At 38.0% G+C, this 25,258-nt stretch overlaps 1 protein-coding gene across 14 annotated transcripts in view; it reads left to right on the top strand.

Annotated features, from left to right (window-relative positions):
* The window catches only part of ADGRV1 (adhesion G protein-coupled receptor V1), a 320,555-nt gene that overhangs the window by 8,293 nt on the left and 287,004 nt on the right, over window positions 1–25,258 (top strand). For 13 of the 14 annotated variants that reach the window (XM_033086929.1, XM_033086928.1, XM_033086935.1 and 10 more), the window contains exons 2-11: window positions 3,822–4,006; window positions 4,787–4,936; window positions 5,744–5,839; window positions 6,929–7,033; window positions 8,387–8,500; window positions 11,050–11,615; window positions 12,856–13,126; window positions 13,933–14,262; window positions 16,909–17,085; window positions 18,126–18,349. In XM_033086929.1, coding sequence (XP_032942820.1) covers window positions 3,822–4,006; window positions 4,787–4,936; window positions 5,744–5,839; window positions 6,929–7,033; window positions 8,387–8,500; window positions 11,050–11,615; window positions 12,856–13,126; window positions 13,933–14,262; window positions 16,909–17,085; window positions 18,126–18,349 — 2,218 coding nt within the window. The remainder of the gene's footprint in view (window positions 1–3,821; window positions 4,007–4,786; window positions 4,937–5,743; window positions 5,840–6,928; window positions 7,034–8,386; window positions 8,501–11,049; window positions 11,616–12,855; window positions 13,127–13,932; window positions 14,263–16,908; window positions 17,086–18,125; window positions 18,350–25,258) is intronic. The other variant, XM_033086930.1, reaches the window with a different exon arrangement.

The following is a 25,258-nucleotide window of genomic DNA, read 5'->3' as shown; positions in this document are numbered from 1 at the left end:
TAAGGGTGTAATTTATTAAGCACAGAAGCTGGTGTAAAAATCTACAGAGAAGACCACTCATTCTTCATAAATATTTAAGTCTTCATCTGAAATTTGTCCTAGAAACTGACAGGGAACAGCAAGCTAACCTGGTGATTCACCAGTTTCATGAGCCTAATTTGACTCCTACTGGACAACTGATTGAAGTGGTAGTCCTTACATAAATTGTGACAGTATTGTGAAAATTGCTGTGTAGAATCAGTATATGATTTATTCAATTCTACACTAGTATTCCATATTTTAGTGGAAAATACAAATGTGCTTCAAAAAGTGCCATAAAGTGCATACTAAAAGAAAATGTTAGTTAGGGATCATGACTCAGAATTCTGAGTTGGATTTTTTTTAATATATGTTTTTATATATATTTTAAATACTTTTTTAAAACTATATGGTGGAATAATGTTTTGGGGTTTTTTTACTTTTAAAATCCTTTAATATCATTAAAGTGTCTAGATTATAATTTGAAAGATATGGTTTGGTATTGATGCTAAAAATTTTTATTATAAATCACATAGAAACATCATCTGGGCCTCAGCACATAGCATTGTTTTAAACCTGCACTGATAGTAAATATAATTATTTGAAATGGCTTAAGTCATGAAAACAAAATGGTTAATTCGTTGTATGTACTCTAAAGATACGTGATACTCTATTGCTTGTAGTTGTTATAAAAACATTGTTATAAAAACATTTCAATGACTTTGGCTCATTAAACTAATTTAACTAGAATGTCTCAGTATCCTGGATAGAGAGAAATGAACTCAATAATATTTAGCTGAAACAGAGGGGATCACCAAATGCATGGTTTACCAAAATTTAGCAGTGAACAAGGACTAGAGTTTCAGCTTAATTTAAAAAAGCAAATTACAAATTAGAGTCACCAGTGGTTTAATGAGGTGAAGGAAGTAAGGATGGATCCTCGTGTAATCCCTGATATTGCAAAGGCTTCTACTGAAATTTATGCAATAGTTAATAAAGAACAAATTGTGTTCCCATATAAATTTATGTATGAATTTCGTGTACAAAGGGAGTTCATTTTTAAAAAGTAAAATACTGGGACCTATAGTACATTTTCAGCTATTTGAATAAATTTGTTCTGCATTCTCTTAGTCTTGATGTATGTTATTTTTATTGTGTTACACATATGAATTTTAAAAAACCAAAATTTTAAAAGTTTAGTGTATATAAACAGAGTGAAAACTACTTCTGGCAGACTGTGCAAAGTAAATCTTAGTACAAATAACGTAACAAGGAAGGATACACACCAACTGAATAATTGATGTGATTGATTGTGAAACTTCTCTTATTCCACAGGAGTAATCCTATAGTTTTAGAATGCTCTCTAGTAGAAGTAATAGAATTCAAGTAATTCTAAACTTCGTATTCTTGCCCTCAAGGATCATGTTTTCAGTATTATTTACTAGAAGCATGTACCGTGGGAAGGCATTAGGGAAGTCTATGACTAGGTAACATCTGAAGCTAAAAAGGTCAACAAATTCCTCAGTTTGGTATGAATGATGCCCGCATTTGCAGACAGTGTAACTGTCTGAGAGTTTACAAAAGTTAGACAACTTCTTTCTCTCCTCTCTCTCCTCTCTCTCTTCTCTCTAGCTTGAAGGGTTTTTTGTTTGGTTTTTTTTTTTTTTTTTACCAGAACAGTTCTGCATAAAACTAGAAAAAGAAAAAACCTTGGAAGTGTTTATAATTTTAAATCCTTGGGGGCTTATGTATATATATTTTATCTTTGCTTCCTACTGTAAGTTTTTGCTGGACTAGAATTACTGAATGGATAGATATGTGAGAATCAGGCATTGTATCTGTCGGTCTGTTACACACTGAATTCCCAGTAAGAGCCATGGATATCTTGAAGGACTGTGTTCCTGGTAATAAAATTTTAGGATGACGTGAAACTATGCAGCAAAATCATTACTGTGTGACATTTCTTTCAGAAATAGTCAGATGCTGTTCAAGTGGGTAGTGAAAAGAATAACTGTTTTCATAGAGAAAACAGTCCTGGTTTTTTGCACTAGCTTTTTTTTTTTGTTCGGCTATTCCCTCTCTGATGTTCAATAGATCTAGATGTATTTATTGGTACAGATAATTAAAATCAACTAACTTTGTCAACTCACCAGTCTTTGCTCTGAAAAACAGTGATAGTTTTCTTGACTTCTAATTTATATGTAGTTAATAAGCCATGTGGATCTTTTTGTTCTTTAGCTTGCCCGAAAGCAGTTTATTTCAAGTACTTACAACATAAAATTATCCTTGCTGAGACAGAATTAGTTGCAAGATGAATCAAAGACTTGAAGTCTTTCTGAAGCTGGGTTAGTTTTAGTGATCTGAAAGCTATCTTATTCTCTGTTCAGTCATGAATTAAAACTATCCGACTGCAAACACAAAACAATCAGAGTATGTGCTGGACCTCAGTTCTGATTCAAATTTGACACACATTTTACAAAAATGTGTTTTAATGTGGTCATGGCATTTGCTGTTTTAGTGATTATTTGTGACTAAATATTCATAACTGCTGCTCTTAAATAATGAGAGCAAACTGCTTTGCAAACTTGTCTGATCTTAAATGTTATTAATATGCAAATATTAATGTAATATGTTCTGCACAGTTCATACAACTGTGATTGATCATATTTGTCTGGGAATTGTAACACTTAGAAGGATACTTTTGAGCAAAGTGAATTTTTCTTTGAGGATTTAATTAAACAAATACTGCTTGTAACTTTTGTGCAGAAATTTAAAAAATTAATAGGGTAAAATCATCATTACAGATTAAAAGAAGCTTGGTGAGGGAACTAATTCTATTAAAGTTCAATGTTGTAATGCATTTTGGTGTTTAGAGCACAACTTTATTCTCTTTGTTTTTTTCCAAAATTTCTAAGATCCTTATGACAGACCTCTCCCCTCTCCCAGCTTCCACGTTCTCAGTCATCAGCACTGTACAATGCAAGCCATTGCAGAACAATGAAGTAATTTGAAATTTGTTGTGCCAGACTCCTTTAAAAGTTTAGCTTTCACAGTCTCAACACCCAATGACTTCACTGGGACTTAAAATTGCATTTTACATCACAAAACTGGACTCTGATGTAAGAGAAATGGAGAATGTAAGAGAAAACCTTGGTTTTAAGTTTGCATATCCTAACAGAAAATATAAGTTGTTGTGCAGAAGCAAATAAGAATCAAAGCATGGCCATACAAAGATTGCAATGGCAAAGTATTGCAGTTGTTCTCTGGGACAGGAACACATGAAAGAATCATGGGATAAGACTTAAGTACCTATGCAAATGTGTAAGGATATTTCCTAGTGAAAAAGGTACCAGAAAATAATCTGTGAGATGATCTGCAAGTATTCAACCCTTCACCCTTCCAGTAATTTTTTTGTGTGTTTTTAAAGTCAATCTAGAGAGCAAAGAAAGTGGAAATTGAACTGTCAACTTGAAGATAATTATTGTTGATTGAAAATAAAAAGAATTGTGGTAATGTGGTTTTTTTTCTTAAAAAAAGGTCCTTATTCTTCCACTTGAAGAAGTTGATAAATACTGTTTAGCAAATCACTAAATGAAAATTACGAAAATAGAATTAGAATTTATATTCACATTATATGACTTGGTTGTAGTGGAGACCTCGGTGTGTTTTTATCTCATTTTGAAACTCTCAAGGTGATCATGGTATATGAAGAGTTGAAAGAGGTCAACTGGATTGTTGGTCAACCTCAAATGCTGTGTGTATTTTAGATTCTCAATTTTTTTTAATATCTTTTGTTTCTGTAGGGATGCCCTCTGCTTCTTTATTACTTTATTTGCTTTTAGCATTGCTCATTTGTTTCACATCTGGAGAAACAGAAGTGAAGTTCAGTGGACAAACAGAATTTGTAGTGAATGAAACAAGTACAACTGTTATACGTCTTGTAATTGAAAGGACAGGGAAGCCTGCTAACATCACAGCAATTGTGTCGGTAAGAAACCATGGCAGTTATATTCTCAGTAACTGTTGATAACTTTTTAAAGTGCTTTTACGGACTCAGATACATGGAGAGTTGCGAATGTGATTGATAAGAGACACAAGTGAGACCCACAAAACTCCCTTTGTTTCCTCTTCTCTGAACTTATAATTTCACTGTTCTGAAAGGAAGAACAGTCTTTTTCACAATGGTTCATTCAAGCCTTTAGCTTCTAGGAAGGATGATTCAGTTGTGGCAGCTATGCTGGTTTAGTGGCTTCTCTCCATTTAGTCTCAGTGCCCAACTGGAAATTTATTCTAAACCCTTTGCTGTTTTTATGTGACTGCCTTTGTAATCTCTCCTTTAATAACCTCACTTACAATAGAATCAAGAGAATTTTCTTCTGTTGAATGAGATGAAAGGAGGGAAGTTCTTTTTAGATCTTAATCTTTGGTGATCAAATTGTTTATCTAGGTTGAATGCTTAAGCTCCTTCTAGTGCTTAGAATGGAAGGCAGAGGGCAGTTACATCTTAAGGTAAGTTTAATTCATGTAGAGTATTATGACTTGTACAGATCTGTGCTTCTTGTACTGGCACTTTCAATAAAACCTTTTCATATGGTATATTATGCGTAGAAGGAAGTCATAAATGGCTCTGAAGAAAAAAGTTCTGGTTTTTTATTGGTTTTTTTTCACCTGCTTACTCAGTGTGAGTCTGTTTGAATGAGTCTAGAATGTTAATATAGAGCATATTGAAGGAAGAAGGAGGTGGCATTTTGTTGTGTGTTTATTGCAGATTGATGGAGAAAACACAGGAGACTTTTTTGACACAAATGCAGCTGCATTTATACCTGATACAGAAACAAGCCGAACAGTGTACATATCTGTCTGTGACGATGATCTTCCAGAGGCTGATGAGACATTCACATTTCACTTGACACTACTGGTAAGTCTCAGTTTTTCAATGTAGCTCTTCCACAGAAAACAGTGGGTAATCTAATATAGGTGAATGGTATTGCATAGATTTCAGTTCAGTCCTACTGCTTGTGAAAGTAATAGGGAGGAATGGAAATGTGGAGTCCAAGCAGAATTGATGCTTATTGCCCTTCAGAAAGTTTGCATTTTTACGGATGTCTCTGTCATGTTGCTGTGCCTGACTCTTGAGCAGGCATTGCATTCAGCTGTGGACATTTGAAGGTATACTAGAGCCTAGAAGAGTTTGATTGTGAAGACTCAGCCTTTTCTGTTCTCCTGTCTGAAATGGTCATGGAAGAGATGGTGGAAGTAGCAGAAAAAGAGGATGACTTCCAGTCCTCCAGAAGCCGAGGTTAAATGTGACTTATCTAAACCCAATTTTATAAATATTTACCAATAAATTTCTTCATATTGATCTGTTTCACAGGAGTTATGCTACAAGACAGGGATTCACTTTCATATATTTTTAGCTAACAGTTCATGACAAAGTAAGATGTCAATTCAGTAACAATAAATTTTCTATTTACTTGCCAATATTACATGTCTATGGGGATATAAGTTTGTTTCAAGCACTTTACTGTTGACTACAGTGTATTTCCACAGTAATTAAAAATTATCTTAGTGCATTCTATTGCTTTAAACAACTTTCACTGTGATATATAATAAAAAGACATACATTTTTTGTAAGCTAATATTAACTCTTAAGAGGCAGTTAAATCAAAATGCCATTTTTTCCCTCATCACCATACTTAATATCTTACTTTGGTTTTAATTTTAGAAACCATCTACAAGGATAAAACTTGGCTCACCCAAATCTGTCACTGTGACGATCTTATCAAATGACAATGCCTTTGGAATAATTTCTTTTAACATGGTATGACTTTTTATATTATATATTTTAGAATATTTTAGAAAACATAAAGATGAAATTGTCAAAGATGCTGGTTAGTTATTTGCCCAGATCTCTTGAAAACCTATTCTGAGTTACATCTCTGAAAACATCTTGAGATTATTCACACACACATATATATATATATATATACATATATACAGCTTTAATATTTCTAATGCTTTTAGGTTTTGAGATGCTGCCTGAGATCATTAAACCTTGATGAATGTAAATGTTGCTCATCTAAATATAAAGCTTTTAGAAATTGTTCAGTCCCACTGCCCCTCAATATACTGTGGAAGAAATTAGTAGTAATATCATAGGAAAATTAAAGAGATGGCTTGGAAATTTTAAGAATTTATACCCTTTTCCCGTCTTACGGAACATTTTAATATTTAACTCTCAAACTGTAAGAGCAGCGTCATGATATATGCGTAATGTAACACCTTCCAGGAAAGAGTGGTGTGGCTCTGGTGGTATGGAGGATGTTTGCAATAATACAAAGTTTGTGTTAGCAGAAAGACAAACTAGGCTTTATTGCTGGCATTGTGGAAATACACTTTTTAGAAGACTTCTCTGAAAAAAATCCGATGTGAAAAATTTTTAGCACCACAGTATTAAACCTTGCTGCGCCCTGAAGTGCTGCAAGTCTTTGAAATCTGTCAGCTGTAACAGTCTGATAGAGAGAATCCATTGTCTGATTATCTAATAAATGAGTTTTTAATGGAGACAAACTATTTTTGATCGGGTTAGGAACTCCTGTAAATATAACCAGTACTCATATGTCAGTGCTTAGTAGATCGTCGTAACTATGGTCATTTACAGAAAAAAAACCCACAACAAAAGCCAAGAAAACCCAAGAAAAACCTAATGATAATTTTTTAATCTGAAACCTTTCAAGCCTTTTATTAGCAGAAGTAATTGGTTGCTAGGAAATGTAGGCCATCAGCGGGCTGGTTTGCAGATTGGATTAACTTGTCGGTGGGAGTTTGGTATTTCTATGGTAACAATTTCTTCCTTCTGCTGTGATACTTGATCTGTGCCTGATTGCCTGTTCGTTTTCTTCCTCATTAGTCTGCCTTAATCACAGTGAATGAACCTAGGGGCAGAAATGAATTTTTGCCTCTCGCTCTAATTAGGGAGAGAGGAACCTACGGGACAGTCATTGTAACATTTGAGGTGAGTTTATCAAAAAGGCTTCATACCTTGGTCTATTAGATGAAGCTGTGAGACCATAATCATAACTTATTGTTTATTGAAGTGAAAGGAGTAAATACCTTTGTCTACATTTGTTAATTCTGTTTCATAAAATGGAAAGATCCTATCTTTCAAGTGGAAAATATTGCAATTATCTAACTGCTTAATTTAGGAAAGTGAAGATATATTTTAAAAATGGGCATTCTCTGTCATTTAGGAATATATTTGAATCAGCATTTGTTGGTATTATTTGCAAATGATGTCTACTGAGTGTGCAAGAAATCTCTTGTATATTTTTTCAAGATTTATAAGCACCTGACTCTTTTGAGGGTGCTTGTGCCACCTTTAAACATGTAAATGTAGAGCACAATATTTTGTGAAATTCTGTACCTATAAGACTGCAGTTTGAATCCCCAGATATTTCATCTTTCAAAATCATTACTTGATTATTTAAACCATTACTCATCTACTTCATGGGAACGGCATATACTTACTGGCTTTTTTGTGAGAGAGGGAATTTTTTTTTCCTTGTCTAATTCTGATACTATTACATTCTTTAAAATTACAGGTAATTATTTTTCATCTCAAAAATTCCTTTATCAGCTGTCATCTAAGATTTAATCTAGATGTGTCAAAATCTCAAAAGATTTGTAATGGATGTTATTGCATTGCTGCTAAATGCAGCATGTATAGATCATGTTCAGAGATTCTTTATGCTATCTATTGCAGAAATCTTTGTTTTAAAATCCATTTTTGGATTTTTTGTTTGTTTTAAAATACATTTTGCTACCTGCACAATTTCTCAGGTTTATTTCAAAGTGTAGTTTATATATATATTGAAAAACATTTACCAGATTTTCTAAAACAAAACTCTAACATATTGGCTCTATGGGTCTTACTATTTTTTTAGGTATTAGTATTAATTGTAATTTCCTTAGTATCACAAGTCAAGAGAGAAAGGTCACAAAATGAGTAATTGCTATTATCTTGTCTTGGAACTGATTAGGAAATGTTACTTAATTAAAAGAGAAGAACTATCCTTTCTGTTATTTAAAAGAGTCACTTATGCATCAGTAGATACCAAAGAGTTCTCAAAGGCCTGTATGGAAGTAGTTTTCTTCCTCTTTCTCTGGAAATACAGAATTTCTTCAGAGTGCCTACTCTGATTTACTCCATCTGCCAAAAATTTTCACAACTAAATGTGTGTGCATGTCATCAGGAGTGACTAAATAAATAGCAATTTATTAAGCATTTCACACACTGTATATTGACTATTGTACTAGATTTTTATGCATGCTCTATGTATTTCTTATCACAAAAATCAATTATTTGCAGATAGAAGATGGACCAAACTCAGCTGAAGAAGACTTAAGTCCAGCCAGAGGAAATATTACATTTACCCCTGGGAGACCAATGTTGATTTATAATTTAACAGTGCTTGACGATCAGGTAAAAACAAGCTGACATTTTTGGTTTGGATGTATAGATTGACTGCTGTTCTGGAGGGACTTCGTATATTATGCTATAAAAATGCTTGGTTTAAACAGGACTACAAGTCCTTCTGCTTCATAAAGTGATTTTAATTTTCTCTGTGGGCTATCGTTTTATCTTTTTAATGTTGCTTCTGTATTTCTCATCAATTAATATTTTTTGTTTCTTAACATGCCCTGACTGCTCTGACTAGATCAGTTAGGTGCTGTACAGTAAAAGTATGAGTAATCGAGAAAGCATTATATTTTTATTCAGATGGAATAGTGAGGTGCTTGTATTGTCAAGGATAATGTTCTTTAACTAGATACAGGTTCATCTATTAGACTGACCTTTCTATATTTAACTTTTCTATGTGAACATGGTACTGAACAACTTGATAAAGAAATTCACTAAAAAAACTATATAGTGGAAAAAGAAAGTCTGTATTAAAAGTGGAAAACTTTAATGCAATTATTTTTCATATTCCTGTTAATTATAGAAATTAGTCTCTCAAGTCTAGACTAATACTAGTATTAAAAGACTGTGCCAAACTGCTGTGTAGAAGTATCTCTTTCAGATTAGATGCGTTATTTCTGTAGCTTATATATGAAAAGTATTCATTAGATTTATGAGGAGGATGTGATTTACTTTTCCTCTGACATATACTCTGAATGCTCTTTCCCTCAAAGTTTGATCTGTATAGCTGTGGTGGTCCACTCACTGGATGTCTTCCACAGCTGCACACAAAAGGTTAATTTTGTGTAAAAATCCTTTACTGATGATGATGATGGAATGCACAAGCATTCAGAACTTAATTTGAGCTGGTAAGATCCTGAATTTAAGGAAAACTGTGTAACAGCTGTTGTTCTGAACTGCAAAGCTTTTTTTCCACAGAAATCAGGCGAGTGTAGCTCTGATCTCTACAGTAGTACATTTGTAGTAATTTTATTGTGTACGTTTCCTTTTTTAGCGAGGAAAATGGAACATTTTTAATAGAAAATGAAAGCAGCAAATCAGCACTGAAAATCTTTTATATTGTTGTCTTTGAAGCCTGACTGGGTTTTTCATCAGTCAATAATGATGCCTTTAAGGATTCCAAAGTGTTCTGTTTATATGAGACGTTAAGATGTAAACTATAGCTGAAGTTGTGGATACATTTTGACTTTCTTAAATGTATATTTTTGAATGATGACAGATGGAATATCAGTTAGTCAACTAAATGAAACATAAGTTAGCATTTTTTTAATTGATGGTAGATCAACCGTATTGTACTTCAGTATAGGAAGTTCGTGACTGAGATCTTCCAGAACTCACACTGACAGCAAACCCTGGTATCAGTAACCAGCATTATATGTGTTTCAGTGATACAAGCCAAAGGAACTGAATTGGCATAAGCTATCATGCCCACTCTTCTAGCCCTAGAAAAGGACTTGAGGGTGGCCAATAAACAAATGAATGTGAAAGAGAAAGAAGTGTTGGACAACAGGCAGTGTTTTCAGAAGTTTTAATTTTATCCTGGAATTCCTTTCACAAGCAAATGCTACAAGTTTCCAGTAGTTCACAGTAAGGATGAAATGCAAAGGTCACAAATAATTTTTAAAGGTTTACTTTTTATCTATTTGTATCAATAAAATTAAAAAAAAAATTCAGTTCCATAGATGTAACTGATCAGGATTTGGGGAATAAAATATAGAATCATAGAATCATGTGAAATGCTGAGTTGAAAGGAACCTATTAGGATCATCAAGTCCAACTCCTGGAAAGGATACCCAGGACAGGATACCCAGGATTTTGGATCACATCAATTTTTGTCCAGATATATATTTATACAGTAATATGAAGTAGAAATCTCACCCTTAATCATGTAATCTGTGGTTTATAAGCCATTTTTATTGTCTCCTGCATCAGACATTGGAGAAGAGATAGCTAAGAGCTAAAATGTAGTTTTAAACACTTTTTTTTTGTAGAAAAACTGACATCTAAATTTTTGATAAGAATAAGCAAACACTTTCTCAGATCTGTGATGGAAATTTTGTCTGGGTTTATGGATGTGTCTGAACAAAGGATTCCAATTGTATAGGGATAGATGGGCCAAGGTATATAGAGGACATATAGAGATAGAGCAGAATCAACACCAGAAAAAAGAAAACTAAAATTAAGTAATGGAGAGGAGCACTTGTTTATAAATAGCACTGGCTTTCAAAAATGGCAGTTGTTCTCCTCATACTCTCAAACTGTAAAGATGAAGATTTTTCTGATTCTTGACTAATTTTTATTATGTTCTTTGTTTGACTTTCTACCCTCTTGCAGAAGTATGTTTTGGGAAATAGACACATTAAATTTTGAAAAGGGATTTTTAGCAAAAGTTAAAACAATATTATTCTCCTTTTTGTTTTGATATGAAATGCGCTTGCAAGTTGATACCATTTTACTCTTCTGCAAAATGCATAAACCACATTTCTCGTTATAAGTGTTCTGCATATATTTGACATGTGACTTATGCATGGTTGCTAACACTGTTTTTCCAGGTACCTGAAAATGATGAAATCTTTCTTGTTTGTCTGAAGAGCGTGGAGGGAGGGGCTGAAATCAACAACACAAAAAATTCTGTTTGGATTAATATTAGGAAAAATGACAGTCCCGTGTATTTTGTTCAGAATGCTTATATGGTGCCTGAGGATGATGAAGTGGTAACAATCCAAGTGGTTCGTGGTAAGGATGTCAGTGGAAAATTAATTGGACCTGATGAAGATGAAGTCTCTGTCAGTTATGCCATCGTAACTGGGGATTCAACTGCACATGCACAGATTAATGTAGACTTCCTAGATCTACAACCAAATACAACTCTTGTTTTCCCACCTCTAGTTCATGAAACATATTTGAACTTTAAGATCCTTGATGATACCATACCTGAAATTGCTGAGACCTTTCAGATTATGCTTCTTAAAGACACTTTGCAGGGAGATGCTGTTTTGATTTATCCATCTGTTGTTCATGTCACTATCCAGCCGAATGATAAACCCTATGGAGTGCTGTCAATCCACAGTGTTCTGTTAGCTCAAACTGTTATCGTTGATGAAGATCAGATTTCAAGGTACTACAGATTGTAATATCTAGTATCTAGTCAGTTTAAGAGATTTGTTTGTAATCATTAAGCATCCTGAGTATATAATTAAAGTAATTATAAAATCACTATTAAAATATAATGTAGGAATCACTGTGTTGCTATTATCAGCAGTATACAAAGATTCCATGGAAGTGGGAATGCCTAATTATACAGAAAGTAATTTAATGTCAATAAATTATATGTAAAGAAGCCATAACTAGTCAATCACATTATCAGAATAGTGAAAACTCCTTAATCTTAAGGTAGGATTAGTGAAGTTTTGATACTGATACACACAGATTCAGTGGGAAATAGATTTCTTTCTTACACCTTTGGTGTGTATTTGTATTTACTATCTATAAAACCAGTCTCTGATTAAAGAAAAAAAAAAGGGTTCAGCATCTCCCATGAAATACTTACCTTAAACTCAAAAACAGTTTCAATATTTGTAATTTTACAGAGTGATTAAAATCAAAGCTCTCCACAAATTTTATATGCAGATTGATATACAATACTATAATACAACTGTACTATATTGATAATCTCAATAAAAATGTCCACTGCTAATTACTGGTAGTTCATCCCCAAAGAAAAAAATAATGTCTCAAACTATCATACTATGAGAAATTTTGAAAGAATATTTTATGGTATGTAGGGCCCAGCACTTAAGTATTTGTCTTTCTTTTTTATACACCGTAAAGAAATAAAGCCTGTTTTCTAAGTGTTTATAAGTTATGATTTCCAGACTTTTTGTTGTAGCTATGCACTTGCCAGGTGCAGACAATGTGACATTTCCATATCATAAATATCAGTAACTGATATATTTTTATTACAGAAGCAAACACTTCATTCAAGATCGTTGTTTCAATGCTCATGCCTCATAACTGCTCATGAAGTAGAATAGGCAAAAAGTTTTCTGAAATCTGTGTTTCTCAAGACAAATGTAAAACATGCCAAGACACCACTTACTTCTCAGTATCTTTCTTGCTGTAAATTAAGTGAGATCTAACATGTATCTTCAGAGATTTTACAGAAAGCTCATGAGTAAATGCTCAAGTCTTACATATGTGTTATGATTTCACAAACTTTAAGTCTTGTGTCAAATGTCAGTTGCAAGCAGATAAGATCTATACCACTTAGGTCAGGGTAAATATTTTAGGGAATTGGTAGCCATACATGCCCATAGTAATTATGGTTTGTGGATTTTTGTTTTCATTCAAAACCATAGGTTTGAAGGAATCACAATTGTAAGAAATGGTGGAACACATGGAAATGTTTCTGTTTCCTGGGTTATAATCCGAAACAGCAGTGATCCTTCACCTGTGACTGCAGACCTACTTCCAGAGGCGGGGGAGATAGGTTTTGATCAAGGACAGATGCTGGTGACACTTCCTCTGAACATTATTGACGATGATATACCTGAAGAGGCAGAGGCTTATCTTCTGAAACTCCTAGCTCATACAATACAGGGAGGCGCAGAAGTCAGTGAGCCATCTGAGGTAAGTTTACTTTTATAATTCTTTTGGAGAAGGTACTAACGAGAAATAAAGACTATTCCAGTTTCAATAACATTGATTGATTGATGGATTAGCTGAATAGGTGAAAGGATTTGGTCTTTGATAAAAATCAAGCAAACTAATCCTTAGTATAATCTTCGTGTATAGAGCCATATCTAAAGTATTTGGCTGAGTGGACAATGCCAAACCTTTTTACTGTGGTAGCATTCAGTTCAGATTATTCCCAGGGTGCAACAATGGCATTGAATAAAGGCTGTCTCAAGTGACTGCCTTCTAACACATGACAGGAGAGTTATTTTCACTTGTTCATTTGCTATTTTAATGATTACTGAAGTGTTTTACAGAGTAACAACTTCAAGGGGAAAGTTTGGTGATTAAGACTGTAACCTCTGAACTATTAAATAAAGGGTGTCTGGAACTGCTGGCAGTTCTGTGATCCAGGTTCCTCCTTTGTCCTTCTCAAAAATGGTTGGAATGAGCTTGGTAAAAAAAATGAAATTCTTTACAATCTGAAACGTTTTTAAATTATTCACTTTACTACTGAACCTAAAACATCTGTTATTCAGGGCTCATTCTGGCACATGCAATGATGCATAATGGGAAAGTTACCACTGTCAGTGCCCTGTTTCTTGTGTAAAAAAAAAAATACTTTGGGGCTGTCAATCTGATTTCTTTCCTGATGCCAGTTCACTAAAGAGAAAAATGTATGGTGACAGTCAGGAGATGTTTTTGTGAGGACGTGAAAGTGTTTTATAGAGTAATGTAGCATGCTGTTTTCTGCTTTGCAGCTTCTATTTTACATTCAGGACAGTGATGATGTTTATGGCCTAATAAAATTCCATCCTTTGGAGAATCAGAAGATTGAAAGTAATCCAAAGGGACGCTTTTTATCCTTGAGTTTTACAAGGGAAAGAGGCACAATTGGAGATGTACAGTTGGTTTATACTGCACTGTACATTCCAGCTGGAGCTCTGGATCTTGAGAGAGCAAAAGGTGGCATTCTAAATATGTCTAGAAGAAATACTGTCATCTTCCCAGAAGGAAAAGCACAAACTACTGTAAATATACCTATACGAAATGATGCATTTCTTCAAAATGGAGCTCATTTTGTCATACAGGTATTTCAGCTGTGTTTTGGGGTTGGATTTTAGCCCATGTAATATAAAGGATATAAAATCCCCTTCCCTTTTAATTTAATGATTCTACCTGATTAAAAAAAAAATAATTTATTAGTTCTGTAGTTAAGAAAACTTTTATTTAGCTTAAATTTCCACAAATATGTTATGAAGACCTTTATTCCTAATCATTATTTACTAATTACACCATTAAAAAATAGACTAATAGGATTATGATAGGATTCAGTTATTAATAATGAAATTTAACAAAATTTTATCAATGTTGCAGAGGTTAGTTACCTTTTCAGGAATGATACCCTGTCTGCCCCTTGGCTTTCAATTTAATCAAATTAAGTCTCATACAGTACAGAAGTATGACAGATTTTAGAAATTAAAAGCAAGGAAATATAAATTAAATATAGTCAAACATATGCAACGTTGACCAGGGAATTGAAAAGTTCTTCTAGTTTTCCCTGTATGTGCCCTTTCGGGGTGGTTTTTTTGGGGTTTTTTTTTTTGTTACTTTGTTTGTTTGTTTGTTTGTTTGTTTGTTTGTTTTTCTCTATCTGAATTTGTAAGAAGGGCAAATGTGTCATTGCTCATAAGACTGGATGGAAAAATTCACTAAAATTATGCTTTTGGAAGAAAACAAGTTTTCCACTAAAATGTTTAAAGAATGATTTTTTAAATTTTTCTGATTTTTTTTTTCTTCAGTTTTCACTGGAGAAAACCAGATTTGCATACTTGATAAGAAGTTATTGTTCAGATGTGCTGCTATGGGTGATTCTGAGCATTGTAGCCAGCAATTTTTGCACTTACTTTATCATCTACAGTTAAGACTACCTAATAATCTTTGCTTCCTCTGATTAACTATTGCCACTGTCTTGGATCATGAGCCCAGGGAGCAATCCTGATACAGAGACCAGGGGGTGACTTTGCACAAGAGAAGCTCAAAACTCGAAGTACAGTAATTTCCAGTCTATAAAGCGCACCCTTTTGACTAAAATTTTGATCTCAACCCGGAAGTGCACCTTATAATCCTGTGTGCTTTATATATGGACAAAGTTTGAAAATTTGCCAGCCCAGAAGTGTGAGCTGTGAGCCGAGCCGTGAGCTGCACTGTGAGCTGCGTCACACCAGCCGCAAGAGCCACGCCAGCTGGTGGCAGGGGTGGGCGGGAGTGCCGGGGCCCGTGGCATGGGGAGGGAGCCTGGGGCTGCGTTTAAAGGCTACGCCAATCTGTGAAAAATGTTTGCAAATTGAGCACCTAGCGGTAAACCCTGCAATCGCGCGATTCTGTTACTAATTCGTTACTTTGTTGCGCATGGAGAAAAAAAAGTACGCCTTATGGTCCAGTGCGCCTTATATATGGACAAAGTTCGGAAATTTGCCAACACCCGGCAGTGCGCCATATAATCCAGTGCGCCTTATAGTCGTGAAATTACTGTAATTTCTTAGTTCTTTTTAGTCTTTTCACTTTAAGTCATGTGTCTTCAAAATTTTCAAATGGAGATGTTAATGTGAAATCAACATATAAATGTGATCTTTTGTTCTGTAATTTATAGTCTACCAAAGATGTTTTAATTACTTGAAAAGATTTCTTCCCTTCACCTCCTTACCCCCACATTCTTAAAAAAAAATATATATAAAAAAAAATAAAAAAAGAGAAAAAGAGAGAGTGAAAAAGTACTGCCAGAATCATATTATTGTTTTAGGTGCGCACACTTTCTATGTTTACGGCTAGGTAGGGAATATGATTCTGAAATATTTCTGATTATATTTTACCATCTTTATGTGATCTGAAAGATCAACAGAAGACTTGAAATATCTAATTCCAAGCTCCTTTCAGGTAATAGATTACAAATAAATTCGCAGTTTGGACTGTGTACAAGATATGTGACAAGTACTTCAGTGTGCAGACACTAAAATATCCTAATGGGAGTTAAAAGAGCGTTGTCATTGGTAGTTCATGTGCCAGTGAAATGTTTACAGAAGTATATGCAAATCAGTCATGGAAACATCTGTTATTATGATCCATGTAAATTAAAAAAAAATCTTAGGGTTATAAAGAATATTTGCAAGGAATGTTAAAACTTGCTATCACAGTGGTGCTGGTGGGCTAAGTGAATGGTGTTTTCTATTTCTTCTTAGTATAAATAAACTATGAAAAATATGGTAATATAAGAGGAGACTACATTTTTGAAATCTTGTACTGATTTGCAATTTTAAATGTTATTCTAACATATTAGTTATTGTAAATAGAGAAGTCTACTTTTTTTTTGAGAGAGGAAAGAAGATTGATGCATGGCAGAAAAACCTGAAGAACAACATCTGGGGTGCTTAGCAGATCAATTCATAGATCTAATAATTGCCCAGTTTAGAAAGTGAATTCTCCCTCTATATACATTTAGTTGTGTACGTGATTTGTTTTAGAACTATACCATTCTGCTGTGGAAGCTGAATACCACTCATTTCATTGCTCACACAGCTACTTACACATCCTTGTAATGGCAGTGTTGCTGATAGGAGAAATTTATTCTGGAGGTGTTTTGCTCCTTGCTTGTGACACATTCCTTGGATGTGTCAGAATAGTTCTTGCTTGGCACTCAGGCTTCCTACTTTTCAAGTTTTTCTCACTTTTTCTCACAGCTGGAAAAAGTTGAGCTGCTTAATAGAATTCCTCTTGTGCCACCCATGAGTCCTAGATTAGGTGAGATTCAAAATATTTCTCTGAGGATTACTCCAGATATTGCAAATGGAGAAATAGGCTTTGCTAGCAATCTTCCAATTACTCTTTCTGAGCCAGAGGAATCGCCTGCTACAGTGGTAAGTAAACATTTTTATATTGTCCCTTAGTATGGAAAACTTATTTGGAGAAAGCAAATTTTGCTATATCCACTGTAACATTTGAAAATTAATGTGAGAAAAATCCATCGTCCAAATTTGTTCTTATCCCAAATATTCTCCTGCTTTAAAAAATAAAAAAGACAAAAAATTGCTAACAAGATTAATGTGTTTGTCATCTGAAAAGTGTGGTTAATTTTGCTTTCTCTCTAAAAATCTAGAACTGATTAGGTCTTGGTACTCACACAGAGATAAAGATGCTGCAGACAGTTTAATTTCTTTCCCCAGCTGCAAAGATACTCCTGCAGAGTAGGACTGATTTTGCTCCCAAATTTCATGAAAGTGTCTGTGTATTTTATAGTTAACTTACATGTGAATATGTAGTTTGGCTTGCTGTGTCTATTTTCTAGTAAATATGCTTTTTCTGTTTCTCACTACCTAAAGCATTTTCAAAAGCATTGTTGTCCATGTGAATGCTGTAATCTCAGCCAGAGAAACCCTTTATAAAATATCTTTCTTATGTTTTCCCTTTTTCCCCCTACTTGTCTTAACTGAGATCTTCCCTTAAATCCTGAATCAGAGAACTTGATTTTCATCCTCAGAATAAAACTGTTATTTTGCTTAAGCAGCATATGGGCTGGAACTGTACTATAACAGCCAGAATAAATTAAAGTGATTACATTTAAAACCTAGGTTGTCTTGATGAGGTGGGCACTGGTTAAATCAGTCCTAAAAGGCTTTTTGTGTTTATGAGTGCTAAGTGATTTGTTTATTAGCAGTCTGCCACCTCCACTAAGTATATATAAATGTATATGTCCAAGTATATAATGGATAGATGATTAAAAATATAAGATTCAATATGTATTTTCATTCACCATCTTTGATTTCAGATCTTATATAGAGGTATAAGTAAAAAACCCAAGGTGAATATTTTAGGGCTTGTATTCAAACAGTAATTTGCAAAGGGTTAATTGTATTTGCATCTAGTTTTGCAAATGACAGCAGACTCATGTGCTTTACAGGTTTCCATTGCATTGCATCGAGATGGGACTGATGGTCAAGCAACAGTGTTTTGGAGTTTGAGACCCTCTGGTCCTAATCACAAGGCAGTAACACAGGATGATATAAGTCCTTTTAATGGCTCTGTTGTTTTCTTATCTGGACAAAGTGATACTACAATCAACATTACTATTAAAGCTGATGATACACCTGAAATTAATGAAACCGTGTTATTAACTTTGGACAGGTATTGTACCCTAGCCTTTATTCATATGTACTACTTTCTATACTCAATGTGTATATAAAAAATTGGCACAGTATTAATTATGAGGTGTTGCCTCCATTGTGTTGATAAATGGCAGGAGGAATATTGGGCCCTTGATTCAGACTGTCTATAAAATCTTTGACTCATGATCAGTGTGAGAAACCATGTTGTGCTTATTATCTAATGACTTAGTTTTGTTTAAAACAATTTTTTGATTAAAACAATGTATGCTACTAAAAAAATTCATTTAGCTTTGATCTTTAGTTACAGTTCTTGATTATAGCACTTTTATTTTCAGAAAAATAATGTTTAGTGAGATAATGGGGAAAGCTATAATGAATAGGAACGAAAGCAATGCATGTGTTTTTCTCAGAAGAGGTTTATAGTCAGGATATTGTTGCAGAATTAGATACTTCCATCACAACTGCTGGCTTCCAAAAGAGGCCTGTGCGACTATTATCACTGCCTCAACTACAAAGAGTGTAGTGTTTCTGAAGCACAGTATTGTGATCTCCCTTCTGTGTGACATAAGGATTGTAGGATGATTAAGGCTGTAAGAGGCCTCAGGAGATAATATTATCTGCATGTGAGCAGAACTCAGAATACTTGAATTATTTAATATCCAGGATCCTTTTTGTTTTATTAGCAGGAGAATCTGGGCTATTTCTTCAGTTCTGATTCCAAAAATTCAGATGTATGTAAACTTTAGAAAAATACCTCCAAATAAACTAAGGTATATTTTTCCCATTTATTTTTCCGGAAATGTGCTAAGAGAGGTCTGTCAGCTGTATTGTCTGTATTGAACATCTAGTATTTATACAGTCCTTACCTGATGCAGGAATATCCTTGTTGTATATAGAAGGGCAGACTAGCTCATGGGAACTTTTGACACCAGATACTTCTGTAGGTTACATGCTAGCAAGCCAGAAAGCAGCTCAACTTGCTGCTACACCTGTTTTTTGAACATTGTTCTATCATACAGGAAAGATGTTGTTCCAGTGCAGGATTGGTCTGTTTCTGTAGAAGCTAGCTGGTGTATGCATTTAGTGCATAATGAATTATTTCATTCTCTCTTGGATACTTATGGTGTTGAAAAGATGGTCCTGTTCAAGGCAAAAACAAGTGGAGATTGTTGCAAGCAGTTCTCTGTTTTTCTTCCTGTGGATGAAAAATGGTTTGCCTGAAAGTTTATTAGTCTGTGACACAAAGAAAGAAACTAAGGTTAGACAAAATGATTGAAGCTGTGAAGAGGTTTTTAAAAGTGGCAAAAATGCTGAAATGGAAAGATAGGAGACAAATAAGTACATAGAGAAAGTGGGCAGCATAAGATTAACTTTTCAATATTGGACAGCTCTGCAGTATGTGTAACTATAGCTTTCTACCGTTTACTCTGGCTAGTATTCCCATGTCTTGAAAACTAGGTGTAAAAGGGGATTGAATTGGCAGTTGAACAAACACAACCACTGTTCTGTCTGTGTATGGTGGGAGGTTCTATAGATTGTGGAGTGGCTGGTAAAAATTTTGCCAGCAGCAAGCAGCTTTTCCATGCTTGGCAAGGTCGGAGACTGAAGTAAGGAACAGGTAGTCTAGATGGGAAAAATAAGTAAATAAGAAGGAGATAAAATCTGAACTTTTCTCTTGACCTGGATGGTGTCCCTCCAAGGCTACAAGTGAAATTTGGCAACTTTAATGTGAGCAGAAGCCAAGAATGAAATATCTGCCAAGATGATCCTTTCAGTACTGGAGATGACTCCTCAAAGCAGGGGTGAATGATACTGGTGGGGTGATGCATATAAACTTTTGGTATTGCCTCCTACATAGTTTGTGTCTTCTAGATGAACAGAAGATTTCAGTTTTCCAGATTGGCAGCCAGCACCTCACAGCAGTAGTGAGTTGCCATGAAAACAAAGATGCACTGTGCTATGGATGTGCTTGCACTGTTTGATAAACTGTAGCATAAGTCAGTAGAAAAACAGAGCATGTATGAACTTAATGAAACCATAGACATAAAAATACGTTCATAAGCGTTCTATTTATTGCAATTAGTAATGAGGAAAATAATACAATAATTAGTTCTAACAAGGATGTATTATTTACAACTCAGTGATATTGTCAAGGAAGTTTATGTTTTAAATGAGCTTTGATTGTACCCATAATTGCAAAAAAACCCTTCCAAATCATTAAAAATAATACTTTCCTTCCTTGCTCTATGGCCACCATCCTGTAGGCCCTGGATATTAAAAGTACAGTAGTTTAATGATTATAAGCCACACCATTTTGACTAAAATTTTGTTCCCACCCCGGAAATGCGGCTTACACTCAGGAGCGGCTAATATGTGAAAAATTTTCTGAAATTTCCATCCCCAGAAATGCAGCCAAGGTGCCGAGCCAAGCACCTGACAGTAAAATCCGGGATCGCGTGATTGTTACAAATTGGTTACTCTGTTGTGCGACGGGTGGAGGTGGGCTCCATGCCAACAACGCGGGGCAAGGGGGAGGCAGGGGGATCCCTCCTGCCGACCCCGTGGCCCGGGGGGAGGCAGGGGCTCCCTCCTGCCATCTCCGCAGCTCAGGGGGGAGGCAGAGGCTCCTTCCTGCTAGCCCTGTGGCCCGGGGGGGAGGCAGGGGGCTCCTGCCCCCACCTGCTGCCGCAGGAGCAGGCAGACTCCATCCCCGCCTGCCACCGTCGCCATGGGTGCTGGCAGGCTCTGTCCCCGCCTGCTGCCACCATCGTGGGTGCCAGCGGGTTCCGTCCCCGCCTGCCACCACCGCCGTGGGTGCCAACGGGCTCCACCCCCGCCTGCCGCCACCGCCGTGGGTGCCGGCAGACTCCGTCCCCACCTGCCACTGACCGCAGGGCAGCACCAGGCCGGGGTGAGCGAGCCCCGCGGCAGCAGCAGCTGGCCCCGAGCAGCCCCACCGAGTGGCAGCGCCAAGCTAGGCCACCCAGCCCTTTCGGCAGCCCCGAGGGGGCCGAGCCCGCACGGCCCGAGCCGAGCCAGTCAGCCCCGCGATCCCGTGATTCTGTTACTAATTGGCAACTTTGTTGCACACGGGTCCTCACTGCGAATGGCAGAGCGGCTTATAATCAGGTGCGGCTTATGTATAGACAAAGAATGAAATGTTGCCGACACCCGGAGATGCGGGTTATAGTCAGTGCGCCTTGTAATTGTGAAATTACTGAATGGTGTCCAAAAAATGGAGGCCAATGTATATCATGAAGAATATGCTTATCTAGAAGACAGATGAGCCATAAAGAAGCAAGATAATCCTGTACCTGCTGAAGCTTCTTCATATTTTCTTTCTTTAGGAGCAGCTTCAGTTTGGATGCCTGCGCATATCTTAATAGGCCTGAATTGAAACTAAGCGTATATAAAGCCAGAGGTCTGTGGTGAAATCTGATTGTTGTTTTTAACTTTTGCACAAGAATTCCTACTATTGGCTGCTGTCGTGCAGATACACAACTATATATTTTGCAATTGCACGGCTGAAGGGCTGGAACATGGTACATGGATTGTGTTTGTTCTCTTAAATGAATGGAGCTGAGAATGAAAAACCTCTCGACTTTGGAAACAACAATACACAAATTAATTTATTTTTGCTTTGGGAAGTGTTTGAGTGTTTAAACTGTTTATGTTCAAAATCTTTTGGTCATGACTCATAACATAGGATGCCAGAATAGATCCATATATATATATATATGTATGTAATTTATTTATATGACATATGCTCAATGAAACAAAACTGATGTGATGTAATGTGGAAAATTTTATAGTTCTAGTGATTTTTGTGATGTAATACAGATACTTAACACTTTCTTTGCCTCAGTAAGACCAATTATTCTCAGGGTAACCACTCCCCTGGACTGGTAGACAAGGTCGAAGAGTCCCCTGAAATCCCAGAGGAAGTAGTGATTGGCAGAGCTATTTAGGTGGTCACAAGTCTAGGGGACTGGATAGGACCCATCCTAGGGTAATGAGGGAACTGTTGTAAGAGCTCTCTAAGCTGCTTTTCGTAATTTATCATCAGTGGTGGCTGACTGAGGAGGTCACAGACAATTGGAGGTTGGCCAGTATGATGCTCATTCACAGGAAGGTCTGGAATGAGGATCTGGGGATCTACAGGCAAGTCAGTCTGACCTTGGTGCCTGTCAAGGTTATGGAACAGATCATCTGGAGTGGAGTCATATGACACCTATAGGCCAGGGGGTCAGACCTGGCCAGCATGGGCTGAAGAGGGGCGGGTCCTACCTGATCAATCTGATCTCCTTTTATGACCAGGTGACATATAATGGACTGGGGAAAGGCTGTGGATGTTTTCTCTTTGGACTTCAGCAAAATCACTATATCCCACAGTAAACTCCTGGAAAAGCTGGCAGCCTACAGCTTGGACAGGAGCACTCTTTGCTGGGTTAAGAAGTGGCTGGATGGCCAGGCCCAGAGAGCAGTGGTAAATAGTGCTGCATCCAGCTGTTGACCAGTCACTAGTGGTACCCTCTAGGGATCAGTGTTGGGCCCAGAACTGTTTAATATCTTAATTGATGATCTGGATAGGGGGTTTACCCTTAGCAAATTTGGCAGTGACACCAAGTTATATGGGATTGTTGATCTGCTGGAGGGTAGGAGTGCAGAAATTATATTGAGACGGACTGAACTGACACCATCATTAGTGCTTTATTAAAAGCTTTTCATGCCTTCTCTCAGTGGACTTCTCTCAGGCAACTCTGACTCCTTTCCTCATAGGCAGCTCCACACAGCACTGACTCCTTCTCTCCTCTCTGCAAGTTTCCTTCTTCCTTCTGCATGATTGGCTAACCCCAATCTGTCCCTTACCCTAGCACTGTCTATCCCTCACACAGTATCTTACCTTGTCTGTCCCTTGCCCAGCCATATGTCCCTTACCTCTTCACATTACAGGCAGCAGAGTCCATCTCAAACTGCAGCAGACTCTGGATCTCGAGCTCCAACTGCAACTTACTCTTGACTAGCTAGCCCATTCTTTTAAAACACCCATCCTCATTGGGCAGGCAAGACTTGTCTCCACTCCTCGGCAATCAATGCAGCTGTAATTCATTGAGAAAATTGCCTTTTGCACTATCCTTACAAACTATCCTCCCATATAGGAGGGCTCTGCAGAGGGACCTGGGTTGATTGGCTGACACCAGTGGCTTGAGATCCGACCAAACCAAGTCTCAGATTCTTCGCGTGGGTCACAACAACCCATGCAGAGCTACAGGCTGCAGAAAAGTGGCTGGAAAGTGGCCAAGTGAAAGAGGACACTTTGAGATACCTGATAGAAGAGAAAGTTTCTTAGAGAAGCATATTTTTAAGAGTAATAATAATACAAATTCATAGTTGCTGAATTGTGGACCCAAAACTGGACATGGCACTTGAGGCAAACCTATATCTTGCATTTACATTTAAAAAAAAATATTTTCTAAATTTAATCAAGACACTTTTGTCTTTAAGAGACTGCTTAATTATAAAAAGGTTTGCATATCATGTAAGACCCATTTAAAGCACTGCATACTGTCTGTGTACCTTAATTCAGGGCATAAGTAAGGCTGTTCAATGGTGTTTGCAATATTTTTGTAACTTGAGGGTTTCCTGTGGTTAATGCCTATTTCAAAACTATATTTATATTTGTTAAGTACAGTAATTTCACGACTATAAGGCGCACCCTTTTGACTAAAATTTTCCCTCGAACCCGGAAGTGCGCCTTATAGTCCGGTGCGCCTTATCTGATGTACAAAGCGGCGAAATTTGCCAAACCGGAAGTGTGAGCTGAGAGCCGTGGGGGGAGCCGGAAGTGCCACAGCAGCCGGCTGGGGGCGGGCCCGGAGGCCCGCGGCACTGCCCCTGCCGGGTGGAGGCAGGCCAGGGGGCCCGAGGCACCGCCCCTCTCCGGTCCAGGCAGTCCTGGGGCCTCATGGCTGCCGGGTGAATGTGGGCTAGGGAGGCCGCGGCACCCGCCTTCCCGGGTCCAGGCAGTCCCGGGAGCCCATGGCTGCCAGGTGAATGTGGGCAAGGGGGGCCGCGGCACCCACCTTCCCGGGTCCAGGCAGTCCCGGGAGCCCATGGCTGCCGGGTGAATGTGGGCTAGGGGGGCCGCGGCACCCTCCTTCCCGGGTGGAAGCAGTCCCAGGAGCCCATGGCTGCCGGGTGAATGTGGGCTAGGGAGGCCACGGCACCCCCCTTCCCGGGTGGAAGCAGTCCCAGGAGCCCACGGCTGCCGGGTGAATGTGGGCTAGGGGGGCCGCGGCACCCCTGCTCCTGGGTCCAGGCAGTCCCGGGAGCCCACGGCTGCCGGGTGAATGTGGGCTAGGGGGGCCGCGGCACCCCCCTTCCCGGGTGGAAGCAGTCCCAGGAGCCCATGGCTGCCGGGTGAATGTGGGCAAGGGGGGCCGCGGCACCCACCTTCCCGGGTCCAGGCAGTCCCAGGAGCCCATGGCTGCCGGGTGAATGTGGGCTAGGGGGGCCGCGGCACCCCCCTTCCCGGGTGGAAGCAGTCCCAGGAGCCCATGGCTGCCGGGTGAATGTGGGCAAGGGGGGCCGCGGCACCCGCCTTCCCGGGTCCAGGCAGTCCCGGGAGCCCACGGCTGCCAGATGAAGGTGGGCTAGGGGGCCCCGCGGCACCCCTGCTCCTGGGTCCAGGCAGTCCCGGGGAGCCATGGCTGCCGCGTGAATGTGGGCTAGGAGGGCCACGGCAACCCCGCTCCTGGTTCCAGGCAGCCGCGGGAGCCCATGGCTGCCGGATGAAGGCAGGCTAGGGGGCCGGCAGCAACCCCGCTCGTGGCTCCAGGCAGTCCCGGGGAGCCATGGCTGCCGGGTGAATGTGGGCTAGGAGGGCCACGGCACCCCTCCTCCTGGCTCCAGGCAGTCCCGGGGAGCC

This window comes from Catharus ustulatus, unplaced genomic scaffold (assembly GCF_009819885.2).
Source record: "Catharus ustulatus isolate bCatUst1 unplaced genomic scaffold, bCatUst1.pri.v2 scaffold_74_arrow_ctg1, whole genome shotgun sequence".
NCBI lineage: Eukaryota > Metazoa > Chordata > Aves > Passeriformes > Turdidae > Catharus > Catharus ustulatus.
The sequence above is the reverse complement of the archived record's forward strand: the minus strand, read 5'-3'. Positions and strand labels throughout refer to the sequence as shown.